Source organism: Sesamum indicum, linkage group LG7 (genome assembly GCF_026168435.1).
Source record: "Sesamum indicum cultivar Baizhima isolate 11 linkage group LG7, ASM2616843v1, whole genome shotgun sequence".
Classification (NCBI taxonomy): domain Eukaryota; kingdom Viridiplantae; phylum Streptophyta; class Magnoliopsida; order Lamiales; family Pedaliaceae; genus Sesamum; species Sesamum indicum.
Window position 1 is genome coordinate 7,056,093 of NC_142663.1, and position 13,571 is coordinate 7,069,663.

The 13,571-nt window shown below is 32.9% G+C and overlaps 1 protein-coding gene across 1 annotated transcript; it reads left to right on the forward strand.

Moving 5' to 3' along the window:
• Positions 1-7,426: 7,426 nt before the first annotated feature.
• Positions 7,427-10,303, forward strand: SERPIN1 (Serine protease inhibitor (SERPIN) family protein). The gene is made up of 2 exons (XM_011085489.3): positions 7,427-7,992; positions 9,304-10,303. The coding sequence occupies exons 1-2, from the start codon at positions 7,603-7,605 to the stop codon at positions 10,081-10,083; spliced, it is 1,170 nt and encodes a 389-aa protein (XP_011083791.1). The 5' UTR covers positions 7,427-7,602; the 3' UTR covers positions 10,084-10,303.
• The last annotated feature ends 3,268 nt before the right edge of the window (positions 10,304-13,571 follow it).

The following is a 13,571-nucleotide window of genomic DNA, read 5'->3' on the forward strand; positions in this document are numbered from 1 at the left end:
TCAAAGGAAGGTTTGAGGTTTTGCTTTCGCGTTGTTTATATCATTTTTAGGTTTTTTTGTCTATCAAAATCTTTGTTATAATGTTTTGCTAGACGAGCACATTAAAAACACGATTTTCTTATAAACTTTGGGCGAAGAGGGTATCCTGGTGAGCTTATAAGTTTTTTAAAATTTATTATAGACTGATCGAGAGTTTATAAAATGTTATAGAGCGTTTCATAACTTTTCAGAGAAAAGAGTTTATATGTTTGAAAAATAAGATGTAAGGAGTTTGTAAACTCTTTTCAAAATGAATTTCAAAGTCATTTTTAAGAGCTTAGCAAACTTCTTAAAATAAGATATGATCTCTTATAAACTTTAAGAACATCGTTTTATAAAATATAGGGTTAATTGCATTTAGATTGTTTTGAAAATGCTAAATTATATTTTTTTAAAGAAATTTTCAATTTATACTTACATTCTTTTTTAAAATTCTCGATTTACACTTGATCCCCCTTTGTGAGAGTTTGGATGAAAAATATTAATGTAAGTAAAGAAAATACATAAATTTTTTATTTTGCTTCTCATTTAATATTTATCATGTATATTTTTGTATTTATAAAGGGATAAATGTAATGTGTATATATAGTGAAATAAACATCGTTATATTTTTCTCTTCATAAGTATAAAATTATTACATGAAAACATCAAATGAGAAGTAAAATTATAAATTTATGCAATTTCTTTCGCTAACATCAGCATATTTGTCCAAATCTTAACAAAAGAGGGTCAGATATAAATAGTGAATATTTGGAGGAGGTAAAAGTATAATTTTAAATTTTTTTGGGGGAAAAATAATTTATATTTTTAGAGGAGTCTAAGTGTAATTGATGCAAAATATATAAACTTATAAAATCATTCAAATAAATTCAGTCCTACGAGAGGATGTTTAGGTGTGTTTATAACCTTTCAACACCTTTTATGAGTCGTTTAAAAGATTTTAAGGTGTTATATGGGTGATTGATTTTTTTTTTTTTTAAAAAAAACTTATAATATGAATATAGATCTTTTTAAAATAAATTTATTTAAATACTCTCTAAGAAGACGAGTTTTCGATATTACTTTTGATCTCTATAACTATGAAATTCTCGTTTAGTACTTCAAATTGATCCTTACCATGACCAAAATATTCAATCGATTAGGCGTCTTATTTATTTTATAATGTATTAAATAATGTAAAGAATAAATTTTATATAGAAAAAAAGTTGTACGAACTATAATATATTTAATGAATGATAAAATTTTTTGTAAAATATTTCAATATTTAATAAATGATATTATAAATTATTTCAGGAAAAGAAAAGGCCAAAATATCCGGGAATCAGGAGAGGAAAGGTGAAGATAATATTATTATATGAATGGGATATAGAATAATTAAAATTTGGGTTTATTAACACTATGGGCCCAAACCAGGGAAGGTTTTAAAATTTTTGCAGCCTTCGACCATAAAAGTGACAAGCTTCAAAATGGGGAAATCACATTTTTAATACCATATGTTATTTCATTTTATTTGTTATGATTTTCTCATATTGTAATTTATAAATTGATTTTTTTTTAACTTTAGTCTTTACGTTCATCTAATAATTAACAACAAAATATATGGGAATATACGTGAAACTACTAACGACTCTGTTAATTATTGAATGAAAAATACATAAGAGAGTTAAAAATCAAAAAGATGTTCAGTTTATGAAAAAACCATAATAAGTGGAATTAAATAAATAAAAAGACACCTAACATATAGGATAAAAAATATGAGTTTTTTCCTCAAAAAATATTTGCGAACACGCTTTCAGAAAAAATGCCAATTGAGGGAGAAGCCTTTTATTGCCATGTGATATGATAAATAAGTAAAAAACTCATAAAAAATATAACAGTAAATTATCTCATGTGTTTTGGAAAATAAAGCAAAATATCTTCCTATTTAAATCATTGATAGAGACGTGCTTCATTTATTTTTACAGGGCTGTATTTATTTATTTCACATTTTACAAGAGATAAATTGTATTTAACCCGTTTATACAGAACAAACCAAAGACTGTAGTTCATAAGATTCAAATAACATCAAATTTGATTGCTCGACATCATCATGTAAATCAATCTGCCAATCAAACGTATGTAGTGCTCGACATTATCATGTAACGGCCCATCAGCTAAGGCTAGGTGATGGTTTTGTTCTATTGGAAATAACGCAAGCTTTGAACACAATAAACTAGTCTTAGAAATTATGTCCAATCTGAGCCGCATGCAACCTCGAGTCCGGAAAAATATTGAAACCCAAATCTTTCATATGAAAACAATCACCTAGATAGATCTTAAACTTCGTTATTGCCTCAGAGTCATTGCGAGCAATGATCAAGTCATCGACATACACAAGCACATGCAATCGAACACCATTTGCACTATAAACCAACAACGAATAATCAGAGTCGGATTGTATGAAACCATACCGTTTCAAGGATGCTGCAAGCTTAGAGAACCAACAACATATAAAGTGATTTTTTCAACTTACATACTTTATTTATCGAGACTGTGAAATTCGGTGGTAATTTCATGTGCACTTCTTTATCGAGATGTCCATGCAAGAATGCATTATGCACAATCCATTTGATGTAACTCCCATTGCTTAGCACCATCATTGCAAGAAAAGTACGAACAGTCACCATTTTGGTATTTGAGGCAAATGTCTCATTATAATCCAACCCCTCGACTTGATTGTTGCCCAAAGCCACCAGTCGTGCCTTATATCATTCAATAGTTCCATCTCAGTTGTACTTTATCTTGTATACCCACCTGCACCCAGTTGCCATCTTTCTTGGAGGTAAAGGAACTAGAGTCCAAGTCCCATTGTTTTCAAGAGCTTTAATTTCCTTACTCAAACCTTCTCTCCACCTAGCATCCTTCACGGCTTCCGAATACCATGATGGCTTCGTTCCCGCTGTCATTGTAGCTAAGAAAGCTCGATATTTTGTAGAAAAATCGTAGCATGTTGCATAATAAGCTACGAAATAAGGAGTACCTGAGAAGTTTGATTGGGCGGTAGCAAGTGTAGTGCGGTTTCTCAATCGACGAGCTGTATATGTGATATATTCCTTCAATATGGCAGGTGGTTGCTTCAACCGAAAACCTCTACCAAGTGTCTCCTATTCTATTATAGGTGGATTGACTATATCCACCTCATTTTCACAATTCGCCTTATTATCGATTCAGTTTCAGAATCTTTTTCGCTTTCCACCTCCTGAGTGGTGTTTTTCACTCTCCCCCTGTCGAGGATGATATCTGCATCTCTAGACGAACATCTATACTCATTTGCATGAACAAAGTTAGAGCCATCTGGATGATGCACCATTATAGGGTTAATTTCATATTTCTTTTGTTATCTTTCTCAAACGGAAACACTTTCTCATAGTGATGTGGTTGAGGTTTTTTGTTAAAAGATGAAATCGAGATTTTACCACGACGGAAGTGCGCACCAGGTGAAATGCAATTTCTGCAAAATGTCTAATTTTCAAGAGAATGGGTCTTGTCAATGATAGTAACCTGGATTAAAAAATTAGTATTTTGGTATTTATAGTGGTATGAGAAATTATATGGTGTGGTGGGTTTTATTTGCTTATGGTGTGTCTCCTATATATCCAATTACTTTTTTACCCTTATAATTTTATATATATTTTTTACTAATGTATATCGCATAGAACACTACATCACATGATACCAAATATTAATTTGTTTCAATATCATAAACACGCCAACCTTTCTTCCCAAAGAGATACCCAAAAAATATACACTTTGTGTTTCTTTCTCCAAATTTGTTCCGATCACGAGTCTGCCGATGCGCATAATATAGGCAATCAAATACCTTCATTGGGTTGTATGGTGGCGGCTTTCCAAACAAAACTTCGCATGGCGTTTTCCCATCAAGCAGTGGAGTAGGTGTCCTATTTATCAAGTACACAGCTGTTAGGATACACATTCCCCCAAAATTCTATAGGTAGGTTAGCTTAAAATCTCAAGGTTCGTGCCACATTCAATATGTGCTTATATTTTCTTTTAACCCTTCCATTCTGCTGAAGTGTTCCAACACAAGAAGTTTGGTGCATAATTTCATTTTTCATAAAATATGACTTCAAACAAAGAAATTTACTACCATTGTCACTTCGAATAATTTGAACACGTTTTTCAGCCATTGAACAAAAATTTTTAATTTTCTGTGGCACCTCAATTTTCTCAAGTAATAGATAAATCCACACTGCTATGGAGAAATCATCAACTAATGTCAAAAGATAAACTGCTCCACATGAGGCAAGAATTCTATAAGGTCCCCACATGTCACAATGAGTTAACGAAAAATAATCGTTTGCTCTTTTATTACTTTTAACAAATGTTTCTCTCATTTGCTTTGCCTAAAACAAACATCACATGCTTTGGAGCTAGGTATTCCTTTATTCCTACTAACCTCGGGAATGAAAGACATAATTTGGTTCGAGGGATGTCCCAATTGCAAATGCCACAAATGGCTAACATCTATTTTCTTGATCTCATTTTCTCGCGCCATTCCCACTGCTTTGAAAAGATAAACCCCATCGCACTGCTTACCCGCTCCAATCAGCATCCTCGAGGTTCTGTCCTATATCACACAAAGCTTGTCAGAAAATGTGAGATATAAATTAACTCTCTCACCATCCGAGCAACGAAAATGAGTGTACAATTCTTATCAGGAACAAATGGAATGCTATTCGAATAAATATTTTTCTCGAAACACAATGTCCCTTCCTTCACTGCAATGGTGTGCTGGCCATTTGGAAGTCCCACCGGACACGGTGAAATCTTCCTCGCATTAGTCAAGAACTTGTTATCACCAGTCATATGTTGTGATGCTCCCAAATCTAATATCCAATCAAGATAATAAGTTTTACCAGTGAGTTTCTCTGCTGCACCAGTCATATGAAATTTTAAAAGGTTTAAGAGCGCAACCCATTGTTTATTGGTTAACCCAGGAAATGCGCTTCTATCAGCTTCATTCACCACGGTTTGATGTTGCGAAACACTACTTGCTGTCTTGATCGCATTTTCTCAACATTACTACGTCCATGTCCAGACGTAATTGTCCCACCTAGGCCACGTCCATGCCTCTTCTTCCTCCTCAGGGTCTATCTCCCAACCAATCTGGATACCCGATGATTTGAAAGCATTCCTTGGCCTCGTGTCCCGTTCTTCCACACTGTGTGCACAACGCAACTTTATCCTTAGTTTTCATTGCTGCCACTTTTACACTTTGTCCAACTTGTGTTGTAAAGGCACTGCATCTCTTCGTTCATCTTTGGTTTGTGTGATACCACAGTATCGTTCTTCTTGAATCATCATAGAATACACCCGCATCAAACTTGGTATGGGCTCCATGCTCAAAATATTTGATCTCACTTCCCCAAATACTACATCATCCAAACCCATCAAGAATTGTGGGATTCTTTCATTATCTTGTTTTTTCATTAAATGTAATATTGCACTTGCACCCACTACAATGATATACGGGTATCGATTCATAATTCACTAGTTGATGCCACATCATCTTAAGTCGGCCATAGTATAAAACCACTGCTTGCCCCGCTTGTTGTAATTTGCAATGTCTGCTTTCAGATTTTAAACCCGTGGTCCATTCCCGATAAAAAACTTTTGTCGTAGATCTTCCCACAAGTCTTTTACGTTCTCCATATATGTTATGGTAGAATGTAAACTTGGTTCAATTGTATTAGAAACCCATGCCACAAGCATGAAATTCACCATCCACCAGTTTTCAATTTCTGATGAATCCTCACTTGGTCGAGTCATAGTTCCAATAAAGCCAAGCTTCTTTTTGGCTCTAAGGGTGTTCCTCATAATCTTGCCTGCTCATCATTATTCTCTCCTCTCAATTGGACAGGAGAAATAATCATCCCGAGTTGTCAGACAAATACAAAGTATAAGGAGATGTAATCATCGAATTATTTTTGGAAGTAGCCTCCTTCTCGATGTTGGCCATCACCCTTGTCTTTTTTTCTTTTTTTCTTTTTTTGGTGAACAGAATACTGTTTCAAAGAACAATGAGCTTGGTTCTTTTTTCTAACACTCTAGTACCATGAACATTGAGTGAATGCCGTAGTTTTCATTCCTCAAAGTCTAATATATACATGTATAATGAATATAATTATTGCAATCCTATCCCATCGTTCTAACACAAGATATATATATATATATATATCAAATAAATAATATATATTTTTCTTCCTAAGAGATATGTACCACACTAAGTATAGATACAATATATCTTAGCTAGTAATATCAAAGGATGATAGCGGACCTCAAATCACAATCTACAGTTTTTAAATGAAATGACAATCGAAAAAAGATATTAATTCAATATTATTGGTTTGAAGAATTGAACGATTCAAATATGAATAATAACGTCTTATTTTAATAATCTTTCATTAATATATATGTATATTCTAAATCATTCAATATATTAACTAGTAACAGTTGATTCAGTATATTAGCAATTATAAAAGTTATACTTTTGAAAGAATAAAAAATTTAATTAAGTACGTTAATAATTACGACCTATAAAATTATACATAATTAAAAATGCTTGAAAACAAGTCGACTGATCTGCGAGATGGGCCAAATTTATACATTGTTAGTGGGTCACAACCCGACCCGTTTTTAGTAACATGAATCACACTTTCTGACTATTATGTACAGGGAAGTGAAGTTTGTACGGACATATGGGGATTGAGTGAGCATCAAAGAGATGGAAAGGGCGATACTATACTATTTCAAAACGAGATTCAACAATGCTTCTTGTTGGCTGCATCAACAAAGTTTGCAGGTGTCGCGATTATGGAAGATAGCCTACCCTCCATATCAATGTCGCTCTCCCTTAAAATTTTATATAATTACACATAAAATTCATACATATAGTACGCTTGATATTTATTTATGTATAACAAATAGACTCATCTATTGGTAAAATTTATAAAATTTACTAATATTAACAAATTAATAAATAAAAAAAAGTATATACTTATTACAGGTCAAACAAATCTTTTCTGACAAGGGATGAAAATATACCTCCTCCCATACATTTAGCATATGAAGATGTATAAGAGTAGTATGATTCGAAAAATATATGCTTGACTTGTAATAAGTTAGTAATAAATTAATTCGAATAAATATGGATATCAATAAATCTATTGAATTTTGACTATCAAATAAATTTATTTGTTAGTCGAAAATATATATAAAAATTGTAAAATATAATTTTTTAAATTAAAAAAATTTAAATGTAATTGCACACGGTTAATGGTTAAAGATAATCTTGTGCGAAGATAAATTAATCACACTTATAAGCCAAACGAGGCCCAAGAAGGAAAGGAAGGAGGAGCAAAGGGAATGTGATTCCAGTTTCCTATTTATGTTGTCGGGGTGGTGAGATTCGGACCTCAGCGCAGAAGCAATCCATATTCGTCTACGAGTTGCTTCATTTTGTCTCCTCAAGAACACGCACTATCACACCCACGAGATTATACCATGGACCTCCGTGAAACCATCCTCAACCAAACCGACGCTTCCTTTTCAATCGCAAAGCAGGTCATCTCCACCGAGGCCAAAGGCGCCAACCTCGTATTCTCGCCGCTATCGATCCACGTCGTGTTGGGCCAGATCTTGTCCGGGTCGGACGGCCCCGCCCGGGACCAGCTGCTGGACTTTCTCAAAGCCATGTCTACCGAAGCACTGAATTCCTTCACGTCGCAGCTTGTGGGTCTGATGTTCGCTGACGGTGCTCCGCTTGGTGGGCCTCGATTGACCTTCGCCAACGGCCTTTGGGTTGATCAAAGTCTCAGCTTGAGGCCCTCTTTCGAGGATATTGTGCGGAAGGTTTACAGGGCTGTTTCTATTCATGTTGATTTTCAGCATAAGGTTTGTTTCTTTGATCACGTTAATTTGTTTGTCTTTTCGGGAATTAGACTAGGGATAATAGTTGTCCGTAGACCGAATTGGGATTTGGATTAATGCCATGTGATTGCGCCCTTTTGAATTCATAAAAAGATTTCATTTTTCTCTCCCTGTTTTCTTTATATTTGTGCAGTGGTATTGCTCATAGTATGCTTATTATGATGTTGTTAAGGGTCTATGTGGAAATTTGTTGAGACATTTCATGATCTGGAATGGAGCTGAGGAGCTTTAGAATTAGGAGGAATTAAACATCTTGTCTTCTGTATAACATTTACGTTTCTCATGTTGGCAAGTTTAAAGAGAGTTGTTTGTTCTATTTGGGAAAGTTGAAGTCTGGCTTGGTGTTCTTCTCAGGGATGGAGTCTGAACTTTTAGTCTTGGAGCTGAGTTAGCTTTGGTTGCATGGAATGCAATATAGTTATTTGAAAGATGGCATTGTCTTAAATCTGTTTAATTTTTATATATAAAGCTTGAGAATTAGATTATAGAAAGTGAAGGGCGATGGTCGTAGAGCTCCCTAGTCTCTCCTTCTATAGTTCTACTTGAAGTTGTGAGATAATTGTGGGGTCTGGTTGGTTATTCTAATCTATCTTGATCCAATATGCGAACTCTTTAGTTTATTTTCACTATGATCGTAAGATGGGTGGGTACATATTTAACATCCAATCCATTTCTAGACATGGTTTCAAGTGTAATTCGAGGCAACGTTTGTGAAGTTATGAGCTATAGAATGAATTAGTGGTATATGATGGGCATCAAAAGTTTGTCCTTCATACCACCAATGTAAATGGAACAAGTCATGCTCCTTGTATGAAACCCTGATGTGTTCGTCATGTTGGAATTTAGTATAGATTCTGATTCTAACATGATATCTGGTTTGCACATCTTATGTGCAATTATGAACAGATAAGAGAGATCCATTTTTTTTGAAATACTATTCCATCAATTATGTGCTTATATTGTGCAATTATATGCTTCTAGTTATTGCCCTTGATGCCCTGTTGGACCAACTTGCTAAATTTTACTGGTTTCTTTTGCAACTCTCCAGCTGGCACGCTTAAACATTGTCAGCGTGCTTTCCTTGTTACTTTGCTTCTTTCTCCTCATGTGTGTGTGTGGGTTGGGGAGGGTTGGTGGTGTGGGGAGGGGACGGAAAGGAGAACATATTAAAGGTAATTAATCATGGTAAAAATATACTGAAACTTCTGTTATTATACATATTGACAAGAATTTATTGCTAACTGTGACTTTTGTCCATCTTGGTGATTTCTAAAGTCTGCTGGGGTAACAAAAGAAGTGAATACATGGGCTGACAAGGAAACAGACAGCCTAATCCAAGAAATGCTTCCATCTGGTTCAGTTGATGCTTCTACTAGGCTTATCTTCACAAACGCAGTGTACTTTAAAGGAGCATGGAACGAAAAATTTGATGAATCAGCAACACAGGACCATGAGTTTTTCCTCTTAGATGGAAGCTCAGTTCAAGCACCCTTCATGACCAGTGAGAAGAAGCAATACATTCTTGCTTTTGATGGTTTCAAGGTTTTGGGACTACCATATAAACAAGGTGGAGATAAGCGTAGATTCTCAATGTACTTCTTTCTTCCTGATGCAAACGATGGACTGCCAGATTTGATAGAAAAGGTCACCTCAAAATCTGGATTCGTAGACCACCACCTCCCACATCAGAAGGTGGAAGTTGGTGATTTCCGTTTTCCAAAGTTCAAAATAACTTTCAGGTTTGACGCTTCCGACGTTCTAAAGGGACTGGGTTTGGACCATCCATTTTCTGGTGATGGTCTGAACGACATGGTGGACTCACCTCTTAGTCAGAATCTCTATGTTTCAAGCATATTCCACAAGTCGTTTATCGAGGTGAATGAGGAAGGCACAGAAGCTGCAGCTGCATCTGCTGCTGTCGTTAAACTCAGGGCCTTGGAGGTTGACGAAAAGTTGGATTTTGTCGCTGACCACCCGTTCCTGTTTCTCATAAGAGAAGATATGACCGGGGTCGTGCTGTTTATCGGGCAAGTTCTTAATCCAGTTGATGCTTAATGGAGCACTTTGCTCTAGAACAGAGTTTGTTAGTACTTGAATTTTGAAATGCATCTCTTGTAGTGAAACTATCTCTGTACTTACTCAAAGCATAGACTGCCTCTGACTGAGCTTTGGTTAGGAGTTTGAGCATAAATATATGGTGAGAGAGCTGGTGCCCCTGTAGGTTTTTGGCACTATTTGTGATTCAGTTTCAATCAAATTTGTGGATTTCACTTCATCCCTACTACCGCTTGGAGCTAAGAGGCTATTTGGTTATATTTATTTATTTAAAATATATTATAAACTCACACATCAATTTGATTAAATCTATATCTATCTCTATATATAAAAGTATGAAAAGACACTCATACCCTTACTTAAATAATTTTTTTAATAATAAATAAGAATTGGTTATGAAAGTGTAAAATATTATAAAAGACTATTTAATAGTTCTAATAAACCTCTAAACTATTTAGACAATGATAAATATATTCATTACCAAAAACTAAATAAAAAATAATAATATTTCTAAGCGGTTAATTTGTTAGAAGAGTCTTTTAAATATTTTAAGAAAAAATTAATTTACTAGGACACGGTAATATTTAAAATGAAATAGCGTCTGGATAATATATAAAATACTAATATAAACTTCATAAAATTAAAACAAAAATAAATTAATATCATGAAATTTTAAATAAAACTTATCAATCTCATTAATTAGAAGCTTTTGAAAATAAATATGAGTAACTTCTAATTAAATGATTTTATTTTACTTTTAAGATTTGACAATTATTTTTTTATATTGTACTTTCTCGTACTTTTGTTTCTACCATAATATTTTGGAGGTAAAGTAATACTAATAACTGTAACTTATGATCATGATAAAATATATCACAATGTGAATGTCTTAAGTGTTTATTAGATTGTTAAAAGACATGTACCCTTACTAAAGTACTTTTTTCAATAATATATTAGAATTGGTTATATGAAAGTACAATATTATAATTGGTCCCTTAAGTTTGTGATTAAATAAAGTTCATTTCTTAACATTAGCATCCAACCATCTCTTAATTTTAGTTTTTATTTTAATCGATCATCTGACTATTTTTTCAATGAAAATGCATCTAGAAAATGGTCATGTAACTAGCACATGGCTTAGCTGCAGGGGTTATTTTAGTCATTATGTATTTTTTTTAAAATAATAGATAAATTAAATATGACCTAGCCTTGCTCTGTGACATGGGCGTGTTCTCCAAACTAGCACATTATGCATTGAATTGCTATTGGCGATTTTATAAAATAATTTTAAAAATGCCACTGTTAAAACCAAAATCAAAGGTGCGGATTTGTGAGGTTTGGCTATTTTAATATTTATAACAAAAATAAAACATTAAAACTAACAAAAATAAAAAAAATAAAACAAGTGTTTGTATGCAGCAAGCAAAAAAAAACCAACATTATGCACCATACACCACCAATACTTTATACAACTTTAAGTAGATTAAAATATAAGATCATATATATATATATATTAATTCAATAAGAAAACACTTAATCCAAAGCCCATGATCGATTTTAAAAAGAACAGATATAAAGAGCAGAAAAACAGAACAAAGTATGAGGAAAGATAGAAGAGGAAAATGGGGAAAAAATAGAGGAGAAAAAAAATAAATAAATAATTGAGACAATTGTCAAATTGATTTAAAATATTAAACATATATTTTTTTGTATAAAGTCTAAATATATATTTTACAAAAACGGCCTTTGTAATATGAATATTTGATAACATATAAATTTTGATATTATATAATTTGAATATGAAATTCTTTTAAAAAAATAATTATTTTATCTAAAACTATATTTAGCGGTGCGATTCTATTTTTAACGATTTTTTACGTTCTAAATTAAAACCAAACTACCGGTGTGGTACGATTTTACTCTAAATTTAAATTATAATTTAAAAAAAATAAATTATAAAAAATAATTCGATTCAATTTGATTCGAGCGATTTTAAACAATTTTAAATTTTGTTTATTACCCCAAGAGACAATAGAGACATAACACTCACCTGGACAAAAAGTGGGCCGGGCGAGAAGTAATCCGACCCTGAAGGCGGAATAACTCATAAAGCATGATCCAGTGACCGTACCGGGGCCCCATGACATTTTAGTGGTGTGTAAGTGACAACATGGGAGTATGCATGCTTACATGAACAAAATATTAAGGGTATTTTTGTCATAACGCATAAAAACACACCAGAATAATTTGTGAGGCTACTTCTTTATTAAACTTTATTAGAAATGGATTAACAATTACTTTAATAATCCGTTATTGATTAAATGCGATAAAAATATAATTATTTGGTTTAAATGCATTTTTAAATCCATAACTTAGGTCATTTGGCGTTCCGTTATTTAACTTTTTAGGGTAGAATTTTGATTATACATCTTTCTAAGTTTCGCAATTTCAAAAATTTTTTTTTCTCACCGGGTTTCACTTCCACTAGCGATAAGGGTGAACTCGGTAAAAAATAATCGTAATTACAAAATTAAAAATATGTAGGAACGAAATATTGTCCTAGAAAGTTAAAAACAAAAATGCTGGCAAAATGAATCAACAAGAATAGTAGCTCATATTTAAAAGATAGCATGAGATGTATGTGCATTTTTTCAATAAAAAAGATGAATGCCGACACAAAAGAATGACTGAAATCGAGAAAATAACTTTTTGGTGCAAGAATGTCCGAACTCTTGTTTGGTCAATGTAAAGGAGGTAGTTCGAGTGGAACACATCGTGTCTTCTTAGAAGATCGAAATATTTGCAGTCACGTTTGAAACGACACTAGAAGAAATAAGATTCTTTTTTACAATTATTATCGTAACTAAAAGTAAAAAATCTCATCAAATACTGTTTCACCATAATTTCTCAATGACTATTGATCGTTGTTTCTGCAAGTAAGATTAAAACATAAATCATAACTAAAAATCATTGCAGATGTTTGTCTCGTCACTAGAAACCATTGTAAACTTTTAATTAATCATAATCAAAATCTAAAATTTTGTATTAATTTATTTAATTTTATTAAATAATATATTTTTTATTATAATTTTTAAACTGTAATCATTTACGATATCCGGTTCTTTTTCTTTTATTTTTCATTTAAATTTATTTAAAATAAAAAAACCTTATTCGGTCGACTTTGCAAAGGCAGACAAAAAAAGGGTATTATTTTTTAGTCAAATTTAGTAAAAGAAGCAAAGTGCCAAAGAATAAATTAAAAAATAAAATAAGATTTGATATATAATATAAATTAATTAATCAATTAAAAATGCGACTAGGTGCAGTCGAGTAGTCCATTTCCACCATGCACCCCTTCACGTGCTGGCGCGAACTTTTAAATCCTCCACCCCTCCCCCAACCCCAACCTCTCTATTCCCCAAATTACCCCTCTTTTGTCTCCAAATTACCATTAGTTGCCACCACGATATAACCACTCATTCCCACTC

What these genes read in the sequence shown, in the direction of transcription:
- SERPIN1 (XM_011085489.3), top strand. Translation starts at nt 7,603, where the DNA reads ATGGACCTCCGTGAAACCATCCTCAACCAAACCGACGCTTCCTTTTCA. An exon ending in ATGTTGATTTTCAGCATAAG is followed by an intron (nt 7,993 to 9,303) that starts GTTTGTTTCTTT and finishes TGATTTCTAAAG; the next exon opens with TCTGCTGGGGTAACAAAAGA.